Here is a 15,792-nt window from a genome sequence, read left to right as displayed (position 1 = left end):
ATAGAATATTTTGCATTCATTTTTTTTCAAAATATATAATGGTGTTATTAGATCATATTTCTATGCCACAAACTTAAAAATTTTTTTGGATTTGGGACCTTTTGGATATGAGTCCCCTTTGGTTAAGCTTTTGAGGGATTAAAAAGTATGTTCTGATCCATTAAAAATATTTTAAATAGTTATAATAATATTTAATAAAAAATAAAAAAAATATTTTGATTTTATCAAAAATCTGAAAGTGTCTACTAAGAGGATGTTTGGTTGGAGGAAGATGAAGTCTAGAATTAAAATGAGAATATTGACTCCCATTCTAACCATTTGATTGAAAAGAGTTTCATTCTGATTCTGATTTCGGAGTGGAACGAGAATAGTCTAATCCATGTAAAACTTAATTTTTATTTTTTATTAAAAATTTAAATTTATATTTTAATTCTGATTTTTATCGTGAATTAAATATTTTAAAAAATTTTATCATTTTGATTTCAATTTTAACCTATTTTAATTTTTATTGCAATTTTGATTGCCACTGCGAAGTAAGATATTTGAATAGGGCTCGATTCAGGCCAGGGCAAAAAGCTCGCCTGGTTCCAGTTTTGCCTGCAGTATACCGCACGTAATCTACCAAACCGACACCGCGACTCAGCGTAGTCTAGCCTCCCTAAATATTTATTTATTTATTTATTTTAAATAGAACGCCATGCGGTCGATTACGATTTAGAATAAACCTGAAAGGAAGAGGTAAACTAACGCGTAAAATAAAAGAAAAGAAGTTGGCGTGACAGCGATGGAGATCCTGCCTTCTCCCCACCCTTCTCATTTTCCTCACCCTGTTTCTGCTCTTTTCTACATTCTCCGGCAAAGGAAGAAGAAAAGAGCGCTCGCAAATGGGTCTTCGCCTCTCCGTCTTCTCCTTTTTCCTCCTCGCTTTCCTTCTTCATTTTGTCAGATCTGATGGTAATTCGATCCCTTGGCTCTTTTTAAACACATGCCTGCAATGTAGATTGTTTTATGTATTTTGCTTGATATGAATTTAGATTGTTTCATAATGTTGATGTAATGGCATTGGGATAAGTTTTTGTCTTTTTTTTTTTTTTTTTGGTTTACAGCATAAGTTTGTCATGATCACACATTTGAGGGAGATGGGAAATGAAAAGTCTTTCCCTTCATGCATACTAGATGTATGGTGCATTTCCTCAGATTTTGCTTTTCTGCTCATCTTTTCCTTGGAAGTATCCAATATCCCTCTTTTCATAAACTTTCGGCTGGATATATAGATCAAAGATCTCACGTTGCCGAACTAAGGAAAGTAGATCTTAGATCTGAAAACTCTGTTGTTGGCAATGAAAAAAGAAATGGAAGATCCCACTTGGGAAATTCATGAAAGATGCAATGAGTATTCGACATTTTCTAATGATTTAATGATTGATATCCATGTCCATTTGAGATAAATGAAATGATGCTGTTCCTTATTTGATGGAAAAAGTTGGTTTCTTTTCTGCATTTTTGAATGTGTATTGGTTGTGAGTGAATGTTGACTGCTGGGACTTGTTAGGTCAGATATTTTGTCTCGTTGCTTACAATTATTTGATTTATGATATTAGACGTCAACAGGGCAAAATTTTCTGTGGATGGGAGTCACTGCTCTACATGTGATCCTTAATGTCTTCTAATCTTAATTGTTTGTTATTTGATAATATCTTTCACTTTACATGTCCTTAACCAATTCTTATAAATGCACTGACCTTTTCTTACTGATTCTTGTTTTCTCTCTCTCTAGGCATGTTTGATAGAGATATAGACTTAGGGACTGTTTGTTCTTCTCCTCCATTCAGCAAAATATGGATGGGTTAATGCTATTAAAGTGTATCTTGCGGAATTGTTTTCTAAAAGAATTGATGGAAAAACAGAGCATGGAAGAGAGAAGGCTGCAAAGAGAAACAAAATTTCAGTAGTGGGTCTAATGGTGTGGGTGATGGATGGCTCTTCCCATTAGCTGATTTTAGGCTCTCATTAATTTAATTTGGACGCTGTGTCCACATCTTAATTTTCTAGAAACCATCTGACCTAGGTGCTCATAATGTGGCAAAAATTCATGGTGCTACTGATCTCTTGAGTACAAAAGTTGGACTGGAGAGGATTCAAACCCTCCACATCCTTTGTAAGGAGTGGACCAAGCATATATTGTCACATCATGAAAAATAATGGAGCGGAATATTTGAAGAGAAAAATGGACAGAAGTTTCAGGAAATGAAGACAGGTGGGTAAAAAGAAACAGCAAAAATTATGGACTCATAAAAAAATGCAATGATGTTCTTCAATCTCAATCTCTTGCAAAGCCGTAGATCAATACATATTCAAAGTTAACAAAAGCAGAGAAGAACCTCCACCACTTCAGACCATTGGAGCTTTAATTTTGAGTCCCAATTGACTATTTAGTCTCCCGAGATCTACAATTAAGAGTTACAGGTCTTTTAAGTTATCATCAATGATGATAATATTTGATCCAAACTTACCCATCAAATAAAGAACAGCAACAAGAGAAAAATAAAGTACAAGAAAAATAGGTTTGGTGTTTGAGATGGAACCTCTACTAGATTTGTTCCACGATACACCATATAAAGCAAAGTATGTGTATGAAGCATGATGCCTCAGAATTTAATTTGGCACTTTGCCATTTGACTTGCAACATGAAAGGAGAAAGCATCTTCAAGAACAAAACAAGAGAAAGAGGAAATTTCGAGATTGTATGTTGCAGTTGCACACTGAGAGATATATATCAGAATCTAAGCAAAAATTTTCAAGATTTATTAATATAACTACTCATGAGCCAAAATCAAGAAAAGCAAGTCTTGGTTGTTCCTCTCATGGTAAAACTTATATTAACACATGGTTAGTCTACATACCTTCTCCCACATTAAAATATGTCATTAACAATGTACTTTGATGCATTGTACCATGACTACAGTCTTTTAGACTTTATCAAATCCCTAAATTTAAAATCTGAAGGATTTAGTCCATATATTGTTCTCCTCAACCATAAAATCAACTCTTTCTTCCTTGCAAAGTAAAATTTAGATCATAAGGATACATGATGTACCCCTTTCATCACATTAAAATATATCCCTTGCAACAAAATATGATCCATTGTATTGTTTGTATAATCTTCATCTGATTCGTTGATTTAAAATCTGATATTTCAAATATTCACTCAGTCTAGTTTCTACTAGCACTTACTAAAATAGTAAGTGACTGGCAAGAACAATCATTAAAAAATCTATGATTTTCTAGAGATAGATCTCGACTTCTACATCAACTATGTTTTTTGTTGTGTTGCCAATCCCTCCTATATTGGAAGATATGGATCCATTAAAAGTTTCCAAAAATGACAAAATTTGGTTTGGCAAGGCATCTTTAGAGGCCTAAACATCCTTAGAACAGGGTTATTCAAAGTCTGATAAGCCTGTTGGTGAGTCGCCACGCCATAGATCTTGAGAAGTTACTCAATTTCAAGGGAAAAAAAAAATACTAGAAACAGATGTCATATATCAAAGTTATGCTCTATGGAAGTTTTAATATGCGAATTGGCCTTGGATGTGGCCTCCGGAAGTTGCTATTTGTTTTTGGTTGGCTACCAATTTAGATTGTTTTATATTGTTGATAATGGCATCGTCGCAAGTTTGTCTGGCAGAAGAAGCATTGATTGATCATAAATTTGAGAGATGGGATTGAAAAATCTTCCCCTTTTAATGCACACTACATGGATTGTGCATTTCCTTAGATGTTGCTATGCTGCTTGGCTTTGTGTTAGAAGTAACTGATATCCTTCTTTTCATGTACTCTGGGCTGGATATATAGATCATAAATTCTATTTTGCCAAAATAAGAAAAATGGATGCTGAACTTAAAAAAATCTAATATTGGGAATGAAAAAGAAAAAGGAAAATCCCAGTTAGGAAATTTATGAAAGATGAATTGGCTATTTGACCTTTTCCGATGATTACATGATTGTTATCCATGTCCATTTGAGATAAATGTAATTTTGCTGCTCCATATTTGATGGGAAAGTTGGTTTAATTTCTGCATTTTTTAATGTGCATTGATTTATGATATTAGATGTTGATGGGGCAGAGTTTTCTATGGATGTATAGTCTCTGCTGTACATGGGACCTTAATGACTTTTGATCTCAATTTTGTGTTATTTGATAATATCTTTTACTTTACAAGTCAATAACCAATAAATGCACCAATCTTTTTATTGATTTTTCTATTTTCTGTTTTTTAAAGATATAGACTTGGGGCCTTGTTGGTTGCTGTATACGCCTGAAGTAGGGTTGGTTCATTCTGCTATCTCACCAAAGAGCTTTACTTTTTGTGATAATAAGTTTACCCTGGTATCCTAGGTTAAAATTATTGCTTCGGGGGGATGGGCAGGCTTGAAATAATTTACCCAGCAAAAAGTTAGAGTTATTCCTTCTCTCTCTTACTTTTTCTTCACCTTCCCCACCAGCTCAGTTTTCCCTACCAATTTCCAATCAAACGGCAATTTAATCTTAATCTAGGGCTAAAGGAATCTTGGAGGGATAGGTAAGGTTAGGGACAGCTATCTCTGGATTTTCTATGCTGCAAGCAAATGCAGGCTTAAGAACATATTTACTGGATAGGGAACTATGATTAACTCAAGGGCAATTAGCTGTCTGTGCTTAGATAGTAGGCTAATTGTGTGGTACCATACTGGTTCATTCATCTTTTTTAATTTGGATGAATTGTTTGAACTAAGAATTTTTTTGACCAAACATTTAATCTCAATGACATTTTTGTGATTAAAAAAAAACTGTGAAGTTTACTGAAGTTTGAACCAAAAGAGAAACCCTTTTCCATATTATGGCCTTTTCAAGTATGAATTTAACTTGTCTCTTTAGAGTCTGTTTGGGAAGTCCAGCAGGGTTGGGCTGGATTTCCTATAGGAATCAGGGCTATTAACCTGCCCAGCCCTTTTTTTTTTTCTAAAGGCCCTTCCTAGTTTAGGCCTAAATCCCTTCTATGGGCATGCTGGACTGGAAGATGAACAGCCCTTTTTTCTCCTAAAGGATTTGGGCTGCAGAGGGATTGAACTGATATGGGCCTTGCTTAAATAGACTAGGTAATCCATGATCCAATGGGAAATCCAGCCCAATCCTATTGGATTTCCCAAACGGGCCCTTAATCACATAATATTCCTGGATGCTTACCTTTAACCTAGGGAAAACTTATGGAAGGAGCTTTGGACCTCTAGAGGTGTTGGATTCTCATATTTTTCAACAATTTAAAATAGATTACAACATCAAGATTATGGATTTTTCACACGCAATGTGTGTGCAAAAAAATCATTTGGGATAATAAAATAAGAGTCGCATGTTGATATTATATGGTTTGATATCTTTTGATAAATTGGTATATATCAGTTGAGATATAGAGGGCTGAACTTTCAAGCAAGGTTTGCCATACTGCACGATAGAGGGCATACCGTACCATACTGATTCGGTATTAGAACATAGTACGGGGCATGTATCGGCACTCGGTATGCCAAATCAGCTTGTACAAACATGGTAACAGGTTGGCATTGGTACGGGACCCGGTATTGAGATAGCAAACCTTGCTTTCGAATATCATATTGATGGGGCCTTATTTCGATGCAAATCAATATCTTAGTGAAACTAAACCCTTGTTTGCATTGTCTGCTGAGCATCTATTTGAAAGCCTGTCATGCATCAAATCCAATACTGCAATGACTATAATAACAAGTTCAGTAGGGATAAAGATTCAGATTTGAGAAAAATCCAGAAATTCTGCCAAACATTAGGAAAGACTTGGAACAGCAAATGAGTGAGAATGAAATGATAAAAGCAAAGAACTTAAGCTTTCCAAGATATTTACAAATTTACATGTTTATTTTTATAAAAAGTAAATATAGGAGAGGCAAGAATAGCAAGCAATAGCAAAAACATAACCAGCAACAGTATATAGTATCATTAGTTTGTGAGACATAAAGCTTCCCTGGGCTAGTGGTCAGCAAATCATGACTAAACTATAAAATTTGCATGTAATTCATGAGTAATTGAATAGTTCTGAGTTCTTTCATTTAGGAGCATTTTTTTATTGAATGATCTGGCTAAAAAAATCAAAAGCATTTATTTGGTTAATTTTTATAATTTGTAACATATTGTTATCATGGCAATGACAACCAAGGGGTAGCTGATTAGAGCCCCTGTATATCCATCATATTTTTAAAAAAAGTGAAAAAGAAAGAAGACATGAATCTAGCTTCAAACTCATAGTAAGCGTTACAGATTGTTCCTTTTGGACACATTATGGTGTGGGGCTCCTTTGTGGTGTCGCTTTGCTGGAAGGAGAGTAAAAAGAAGGGTAATTTATTACTTCCCTTTCTTCTTTGTTAGGAAAAAGGGTTATGCTTTGCCGCCCTTGCCGAGTAAGTGGCAACGGAGAAGAGACACAGAGCACCGACCTAGTCCTTCCACTCAGTGGTTGATTTCAAAAAAAGCTAAAGGGAAGACACAAATAAAGTAAGGAACAGAATAAAAAAAAAAGAAACAAGGTGGGTCTAAAAGCGGTGAAGGTCCATCCTTTCCCACCCTTCTCATTTTCCTTCTCCTTTGTCTCCTTTTTATTTTCTCAAGAAAAGGAAGAGAAACATAGTTAGAAATGAGTCTCCAGCTCTCCATTTTCTCCTTCTTCCTCCTTGTATTCCTTCTTCATTTTGCCAGATCTGATGGCAATTCAATCCCTCGTTCTTTGAGTATACGCCTGGGAAGTAAGTTAAGATTGTGGATTGTCTCATCTACTTGATTAGCTATGAATTAATTTTTTTTTTATAATGTCAAGGTAATGGCATGAGCATAACTTTCTCTGATGGAAGAAACATTGATTAATCATAGGTTTGAGAGAGATGAAAAATGTAAAATGTCCCCCTTTAATTGCAGGCTAGATGAATGGACATTTCCTTAGATTTTATTTTTCTGCTTATTCTGTTAGAAGTGATGGATATGCCTTTTTTTGTTTATTCAGCTGGATCATGGATCCACTGCAAACTAAGAAGGATGTATGGTAGATTTAAAAATTCTAATATTGGGAAAGAAAGAAAAAAAGAGAAAATCCTGATTTGGAAATATATGGAAGCTGGAAATAAATATTTGACTTTTATGTTGATTTGATGCTTGATGTTTATGACTGATGATGGATGTCCATGTTGAATCAGATCAATAAAATGATGCCTTTAGATATTTGATGGAAATCTTTCTTTCTTTTCTGCCATTGTTGATGTGTTTTGGCTGGTAAACGACTGGTAACTATTGGGACTTGGGACTAAATGTTTGCTTGCTTATATATCTTTAACTTGTGAGTAAGACATCGATATCCACAATTTTTTTTTTTGGTAAATCAAGAAAACTACATCATAAATTTATAGCTATAACTTTCTCTAAATATAAAGCCACAGTAATAATCCCCAAACCAGTTGTACTTGGCAAACTCTTTCCAACTAATTTACATTATTAGAGACTCTTGATCAAGCCAAACTAGCATTACAACATTGCTAACTCTCTACCATCATAATAACCTAACCAATTGAAGGCATGAAACTCATCAGTTTCAAAGTTCGTGTATACAAACCTCAAGTGGACATCTTTACTCCAAGATATGCCTTGGCAGCTGATTCAGTAGGTCCAACAAGTTAACCCGATCTTCAAAGAGTACTTCATCTGTACTGGTTCATTAAATGCAAACTGAAATTTCTGGTGAAAACATGAGAATGCTGTCAGCTCAATAATCATTAAAAATCAAGGTCAATATAAGCTTTCGAATGTCCTATTTTATTTGCAAATCCCCTACAGAAAAATGACTGATGGCCATAATGGAAAAACCTGTATTTAGTTCTATTGCATGCGTAATCCTGTAAAACAATAGTCTTAGTGATGTATCTCCACATTATGTTGACTTTCTTTGCCATAGGCTTTTTGTAGTTTCATAACTTGCAAGATGGTTTTAGGTGCATGTTGATATCGATCCTTCTCGGTTTGAAAGAACTTAGTTTGTGCACCATGATGTAAGTGTGATATTGGTCTATCCCTTGTATATGGGCTGGATCTCCCTTTTGTTCCTGGTATCAACTCTTTGCTTCAGTGACAACATGAACCTTGATCCATCTTCTTTCATAACTTGGATTTTCTTATCACCATGACTTTTATGTATACCGTATTCTTGAAAATACAAGCCTTGATAAAGCTTTTCAATGGTAGTGCTTATGTATTACCCTTTGTCTATAAGATCTCATTCCTTCTATAAGAATTTAGATGCATCTCAGAAGATAAATTTACCTTTTCAGTTATTCTAGTTGGTTTCAAGTGCCAACCCATGCTGGTCCATCACAACAGGCATATACTGGTGCTTGCTACAAGTCCCAAAAAACACATTAATTTTCTCTAATATTTTTAATTAATAAAACATCTTTGTTTTTTTTTTTGGTTGCAGCATGTTATGTCCCATGTACTGGCATATTGAAAATTAATTGAAAGCATTCCATGTTGTTGTTATTTAAATTTTCCTTGATCTGTAATTAGTTGTGACACATATGAAGGCATGTTCATTATATTTTGATGAAAGCGGACAAAGGGGAGATTCTATTTTGTTTTCATGTTGCTGCATGTTGTCGGGCCTAAGGATAAATTCTTTAAGAAATTACTTAGATTGAATGTTACATGCAGTGTTCGTTGACCAGTACCAGGACCATACTGGTTGGCCAGTAGTATGGTATAGTACTAGTTTGGTATTGTACCGACACATGGTATGCCATGGGTTGTTGATCACTTGATCGCTATGCCATTTTTTTAATTTTTCTTTTTTTCTTTTTTTTCTGTTTCCACTTATAATTTTCATATTTATTATTTTCTAATTTGTAATTTTATCATTGTTTTGATTTTGTTTTTACTATGAAGTGGACTTGAAGTAGACTAGTTGATGTATTTATAAGTAAACATACATACAATATAATAAATGGAGTACTTCAATGTATTTAAATTACATGATACATTCCGATATCTAAAATCTTGCGGAGTGTCAATGTCTCTTGTAGATGTCAAGATTGTGTTTGTAGTTTGGGCCTGGCACAACAGACCAAAACTCTTAGAGCATTGTAGTATGGTCCATCTATATCCTCTCATGATTTGTTCCTTCTAGATAGCTAACCTAAGAGGAGTAATCAATGCATCTTGGATGGTACCCTAAGAAGAGTCATTTATCTGGTACTAGGTTGGCCATCTGAAGATCCTGATAGTAGAATCCGACCCATAAGATGCTTGATGCTGTGAAGGATGGTACCCACCCAAATACAATTCCTTAGATGAACCATATCCATATGGGTCATAGCCTATCTGTGTGGAATAGGATTCAGTATATGACTTGGATCTAGATACGTCCAAGAACCCTACTCGACATACCAAGTCATTTGCAGTAATAACGTCATGTCCCGAACGATCTTGAGGGATCCATCTCCTATATGTAATCGTACACTCATGGGCTATACTAGATCGTGCACCATGATCCCTATCCTATGTGGCATGAATAAACTAGGCCTTATTGGTGAATCGAAGATCATCTTGGGTTGTGAGTCATAAACTATCATGTCATCCTGGCCACTAGATGCATCATCGCTTGAGCTGCTATCGTGGGATGATCTAGTCTCAGATTCTGGGTGAATAGACTCCTCCATGACTCTCTCCAATAGATGTGCAGCTAGCTTTCCTTTTCTTTTCTTGCTAGCCCGAGCAACATGGCATTATATTATTATAACTAGATGTGCAAAATGATAGAGAGAAGGGGCGGGGGAAGCTTGGGGAGTGTTGGGATGCCGAGAGAAAAGGAGGTGATTTGGGTTAGGGGAGGGTGGCAACATGGGCTAGTACTTGGGAGAGTGAAGGAAGAAGTGAGGTTGGTGCATCATGGGAAGGAGGGGGAAGAGAAGTGGGCTGGTGGGAGTTGCATGTTCGGGATTATGAGAAGAGGTATTAGACAAGGTTGGCAGGGGTTCAGGAGAGGGAGGAAGAGGTGCATGAAATGCTGAGAGCCAGGATCAGCATCAGGAAGTTTATTAGCTCCTCTTTTTATGTTTTCTCCTCTTTTATATTCTTGATGGAAGGAGCACTTTACGGAAGCTCCATGGAACTATTACTTTTATAGTTTTGACCTGCATCTTAAAGCCACATCTGAAATCTGATGACTTAAAACTGAAATATTTGTCTGCAAAAGTTCTACTGCAACCCAGCCTTACTATATGTATGTATATACATATGTATTTGTGTATATTATATATAGAGAGATACATACATACATACATGCATACATACATATGTACACACATATATATGTATGCATCTATATATATGGATGTATGTGTGCATGTATATATGTACATATATATGTATCTTCATGTGTTTTTAAGATGTGTATAGGTATACACATGCATATGCACAAACATGCACTTTGGAGAGCTATGGTGGGATTTCCACAAATTGTTTCATATATTTGATAGAAGAATCGCCCATGTTAAACACTTGGGAGAACAATTCCGATTTTTGAACACAACATGATCCCAGTGAAAGAGGGGTGCAACAACTGGGCTATTGCTCTTTTCTGCTTTCTATTTCCTTTTAGTGCAAGTATGACCTTTCAAGAACTTGGTCTCTAATATTTCTTTATATTTATCAGACAGTTTCATATTTTTAAGAGTTTCTAAGCTGCCATCATTTCATCTGGATGAAATGCCTCATGATCTCTTTCTTCGCAGATACAAGCAGTGAACTTCTTAAGGGTATCAACAGCTACAGAACTTCCCTCAACCTTTCAGCATTAACGGAGAATCAAAATGCAGATTGCTTGGCAGAACAACTTGCCAAACAGTTTAAGGGCCAAGATTGCAGCAACACCACAGGCTCCAATACTGTTCCTGGGACTGAGCAACAGTTCCCCAACTATCCGGACTTTCTGAACCACTGCCATCTCAATGCAACTGTCACTCAAGATGCTGCCATAATGCCAGCTTGTGTACCTGGTTTAGCTGCAGATCTTGTCCTGACCAACTTCACAAAATCTCAATACTCTCAGAATCTGAATGATAGTCATTTTGTTGGAGCTGGGATCGCCGATGAAGGTGACTGGGTGGTGGTTGTTTTGAGCACGAACACGCCTGGTGGTAGTTTTGCACCAGCAACAGCAGTTGCTTCAGCTGTCAAGGTTGCTATTCACCACCAATTGGTGCTGCTCCTTCTGTGTTTTTCCATTTTCATGATGAGCTGATTAGTGTTACATGTGTCACAAATCTTTAATGTGCTCTCCATTTAAATTTACTCATCAGCTTTTGAATCATCTTGGACAATAAACTTTATTTTTATGTCGAAAAGATGGTAGTTTAAAATATGAACCAACCACATGGATTTTATCTTGTATTTCTGCAGTTCTGTATTGATTACAAAGGTTATACAATGCCTGTAGCTGTTTTCATCGTTACTTGATTTCCAAGTTCTTGCTGAATGTAAGTCTGCTGCATATGGTTGTTCTTTGCTTTCGAATTTCAGGCCTCCCGGACTAGCAAATGATCTAAGTGTAGGATTTGCGCCACTGGCTTTTGTTCATCTCAATTAAGCTCGAAATGTAAATAACTGAAAAATGATACATTATATAATATGTTTGTTATTGTTTACAATAGAAATCTATTTTGATTCCAATAGAGCTTGAGCATATGTTGTCCAACTCATGTCAGCTCGTACACAATGAGATGGAGAACATTGTTTGGGCAGCACTTATGAGCACCTAATGTTTTTGTGTCTCCATCAATGAATACTGTAGTGATCACTATGAACAAATTGGTTCTTAGTCAGGGCAGGTAAGTCCAATACTAGCCTAATGACTAGGCTTATCAATTAAAGATTTAGAATACACTGAATAAATTTGGGTAGTCCAGGGACCACTGATTAATTTGCCTCTCTCGTTAAACACTGTTTTTGTTTGTGATGGTTACCATTTTTTGGTAACCAGTTGGTTTCCTTTGAATGGGTCATAATCACCACAATCATCTCTCTCCCTTGGCCTGTGCCCTGCACATTTTCGGCTTTGTCTTTGTATGGACAGCCTTGGAGTACAAATAAATATGTTTTAGAAAATCATAATCACAGGTTTGCTTTTGCTTCATCTAAAAATCTTATGGGTGTGTGTGCGTGTGTTAGAGCTAATTTTTAGATGTTACTTGTATCAAAAAATTTGTTGGCTGTTCCCTTGAGAACAAAATTCTTTATTTGATATCACACGATCTGAAGTAACGTGAATGGATAAAGTTTAAATCCTATCAAGAAGGGTTTCTATGAGGTGAAGTTTGTGACTCGTAAGCTTCTGAAAACATTCTTTCCACTCATGGTAACACAAAAACATGCTATCCTCCTAGCTGCTGGTAAGCTGCCTGCTGACCACAAGACAATCTTTTCAATCCCAAGGATCAATAATGTTGGTCAAAGAGAATACTATTTTCCCATCTATAATATGATATTGTAATGCAAAATTGAATCTAGAATTCTTGTGATATGGAAAGCTCTTATTCTGAAGAAAATTGGTATCTTTGTTTGGATTGCTGCAAAATATAAATTTCCATCTGCTGAGAATCTCATAGAACTGTATCCAACTTGTAGGGAACATAATCTCTTTGACCCACTTGAAATTTTTCATGTTGATAGTGGATTATGGTCTTATCCGTGCTCGTGAAGGAGCTAGGTGAGCCGGATAAATTTCTGGTCTATTCTGGTGCTTTATTTATGGTCTTCTGTCTGCTACTTTCTTCCACATAATGATGTACATCTTGAACGTGGGTTGTACCTAATATTGCATGATCTTCTCTCTTACGTGATTCGGTTCATAGTGATGCTGTGGTCTTTTTGTCACTACAACTAGTATCAGAGCATCAAGGTTTATTAAAATAGTGGGTTGACAAATTACTGAGATGGTAACACATTGGGTTGATATGGAAAAAAACTGAGAAAATTTTTTGAGCTTTGAAAGCTAAAAGTTCATAATTTGCTAGAGTGAAAAGGGCAACATTAACCTCTACTTAGGAAGCACAACAAGCCTGCACCCATGGAGGAGGAATGGGAGGAACTAGATCTAAAGGCATTGTCAAATGATGCGTTACTTAATATAATTGAAGAGAAGGCAAGCATTGCTTTATGGGCAAAGTCAGAGTGCTTGTGCCAAATAAAGTTATCTACCAATCATATAATTTTGAAGATAAGGTTGCATCTGTTAAAGGTAAAGAAAGGTACCGAGGTCTTCAATCACTTGAACACTTTCAAAGTCACCATTGCCAGCTGAAAGCATCGGGAACGTCATGAAAGAGGATGACAAGCAGGAGCCATCATTCTCCATAATATTGGAGTCCTACAATACTTCAACAACTAGCATATCTTTGCATGAAGAATTCTCTTGATATGGATACAATGTGCAGTAAATTACTTACTCATGAAGTCCAAATGAAGGCATCTTGGAATAGTTTGGTGGAGGCCGAAACCAAAGATTTTAGGACAAGAGGTCATTCAAGGAAATGTGAAAGTTCTTCAAAGAATTCTTGAGAAACAAATCCAAAGGTAGGCCAGAAAAATAATCATACTCGTTAGAATTTTGGCAACACCAGACACTTGAAGAAGGATTGTTTGAAAAGAAAGGAAAGGGCTCTAATTTGGGTGAATCAAAAAATTGCAAGCCAAGGCGTAACATCATACAATGAAGCCATTTAGTTGAAGAATCTACATACAGATTCATTGATGATGATGTTCTGATGCTGAGTAGTTTGGTATTGCATCAACATACATTAGATTCTTACGGGTCTTGGTTTAGTACCTACAAGCCATATGAGGATCGTACAAATTTAATAATGAATTACTCTACCAACAAGAATATTAGATTAGCATGGTGCGCTTATGGATATTTGATAGGATAGTCTGAGTACAGTCTGAGTACTTGAAAATGTATGTCATGTGTCAGATCTAAAGGAAAGCTCAATCTCTCTTTCTGAATTGGGTAGAAAATCATTTGGCAAGGTGGAGAGATTAAAATCTTTTAGGATGCTTTCATTATCATAAAAAGTATTTGGATTGGAAATTTGTACAAATTGTTAGAGAACATAATGATTGATGAAGCAAATGCAGTGATGAAGAATGATTATATTTCGCTCTACCTATGGCATAGGAGGTTGGGTTATGAGAGGTGAAGGACATGAAGATTTTGATAGAGAGGAGGTTTCTTCTAGGCACAAAGTTTGGTGATTTTAATTTTGTGAGCATTGTGTTCACGAAAAACATGATAATCAAAGATTCAAAGTCACGAACGGAGCAAGTAAAAGGTCCTCTTTATTACATCACTACATATTTATAGAGCTCTCCTCCTACACCATCTTATGTTGGTGCAAGCTATTTCATTTCATTTATTAATGACTTACATGGAAGCATTGTTCAAGTTTCTCAGATCAAAGGATAGGTATTTCAAGTACTCAAGCATTTCAAGATCGAAATGGAGAACCTCATTGGTTGCTACATTTAGTTCTTTTGATTGGATTATGAAGAAGAGTACAAGTCAAGGGAATTTGATGATTTTTACAAGGAGAAAGGTGTTTTTAGGAACTTTACCAATGTCAATGATCCCAACAAAATGGTCTTGCCAGGTGGATAAGTTAATGGAAATGGCTCAAAGCATATTGGACAATGCCGATTTGGAGCAAAAGATATTGGCTGAGACCATATGTCTAGATGAGCAATCTTTGGCTATCACTAACTTTCATGACATTGGATAGAAGGACTCTAAAGGAGGTGGAGCTCAGAACCTGTGATTATCCTAATTTAAGAATACTTGATTATCAAGCTGATGCATCAATTCCTAGTCATCAAAGAATTATGTCGAATCCAAGATCTGAAATATATCTTAATTGGCTACACTAAGTGTATGAAATGATACCAGTCATGGGATCCAATTGTCCATAAGATTATCCGAAAGTTGTGAAATGCAGTTTGACAAATCAAATATGTTAAAAAGGGCATGAACATCAAAACAAGCTAAAGGAAGCTCGACATGATGTACCAGAGTTTGAGATTCAACCTTCAAGTTCATCACCAAATAAGGTCATTGTATTGGAGTACATGATTATTGAATTTGAAAAATGGTGAACAAGATGAAAAGGTAGTCTTCAAGAATGATACACAGCTTCGCTTTTCAAGGATTTTATTGATCCAAACACTTTTAGGTCACTAATTGCTGAAGAGAAAGAGCCGAGTATATTTGGGAAAGCCATAGAATATGGTGACCCAAGGCACTGAAAGGATGCCATGAAAGAACAAATGCTAGCACTTCAAAATAACCAATTGAGATTTACTGAACCTACCAAAGGGCTGAAAGGTGATTGGTTGCAAATGGTATACAACATCTTAAAACGAACCAAAAGTTAGATTGAAACTGACTGGGTAAGATTCATAGGAAAAGAAACAGGCATACGTTTTTCAGGTAGGTATAATATTTTTATGTATTGAATTGTTCTGGAATAGGAAAAGCAGGGGTTTATATTGCATCATTACTTTTAAATGTTGTTCATCCTTATTGATAATGATGCCTGATCTGTTCAAGTTGGAAAGGAAGTTGCAAAGGCACAATGTAGTGAAATATTCAAAACACAAACATAAAGTGAAATATATCACAAATCATACACATGCATTTAAAT

General features: G+C 35.8%; 1 protein-coding gene across 2 annotated transcripts; it reads left to right on the top strand.

Annotated features, from left to right (window-relative positions):
* Positions 1 to 767: 767 nt before the first annotated feature.
* On the top strand, positions 768 to 11,552 carry LOC105057847 (uncharacterized GPI-anchored protein At5g19250). 2 transcript variants are annotated; one of them, XM_010940554.4, is made up of 2 exons: positions 768 to 954; positions 10,834 to 11,552. In XM_010940554.4, the coding sequence occupies exons 1-2, from the start codon at positions 885 to 887 to the stop codon at positions 11,340 to 11,342; spliced, it is 579 nt and encodes a 192-aa protein (XP_010938856.1). In that variant the 5' UTR covers positions 768 to 884; the 3' UTR covers positions 11,343 to 11,552. The 2 variants fall into 2 exon arrangements, with proteins under 2 accessions (XP_010938856.1, XP_010938855.1); XM_010940553.2 differs by lacking the exon at positions 768 to 954 and adding an exon at positions 6,625 to 6,807.
* The last annotated feature ends 4,240 nt before the right edge of the window (positions 11,553 to 15,792 follow it).

Source organism: Elaeis guineensis, chromosome 14 (assembly GCF_000442705.2).
Source record: "Elaeis guineensis isolate ETL-2024a chromosome 14, EG11, whole genome shotgun sequence".
In the NCBI taxonomy this organism is placed as follows: Eukaryota; Viridiplantae; Streptophyta; class Magnoliopsida; order Arecales; family Arecaceae; genus Elaeis; species Elaeis guineensis.
This window is presented reverse-complemented; position numbering and strand designations above follow the sequence as displayed.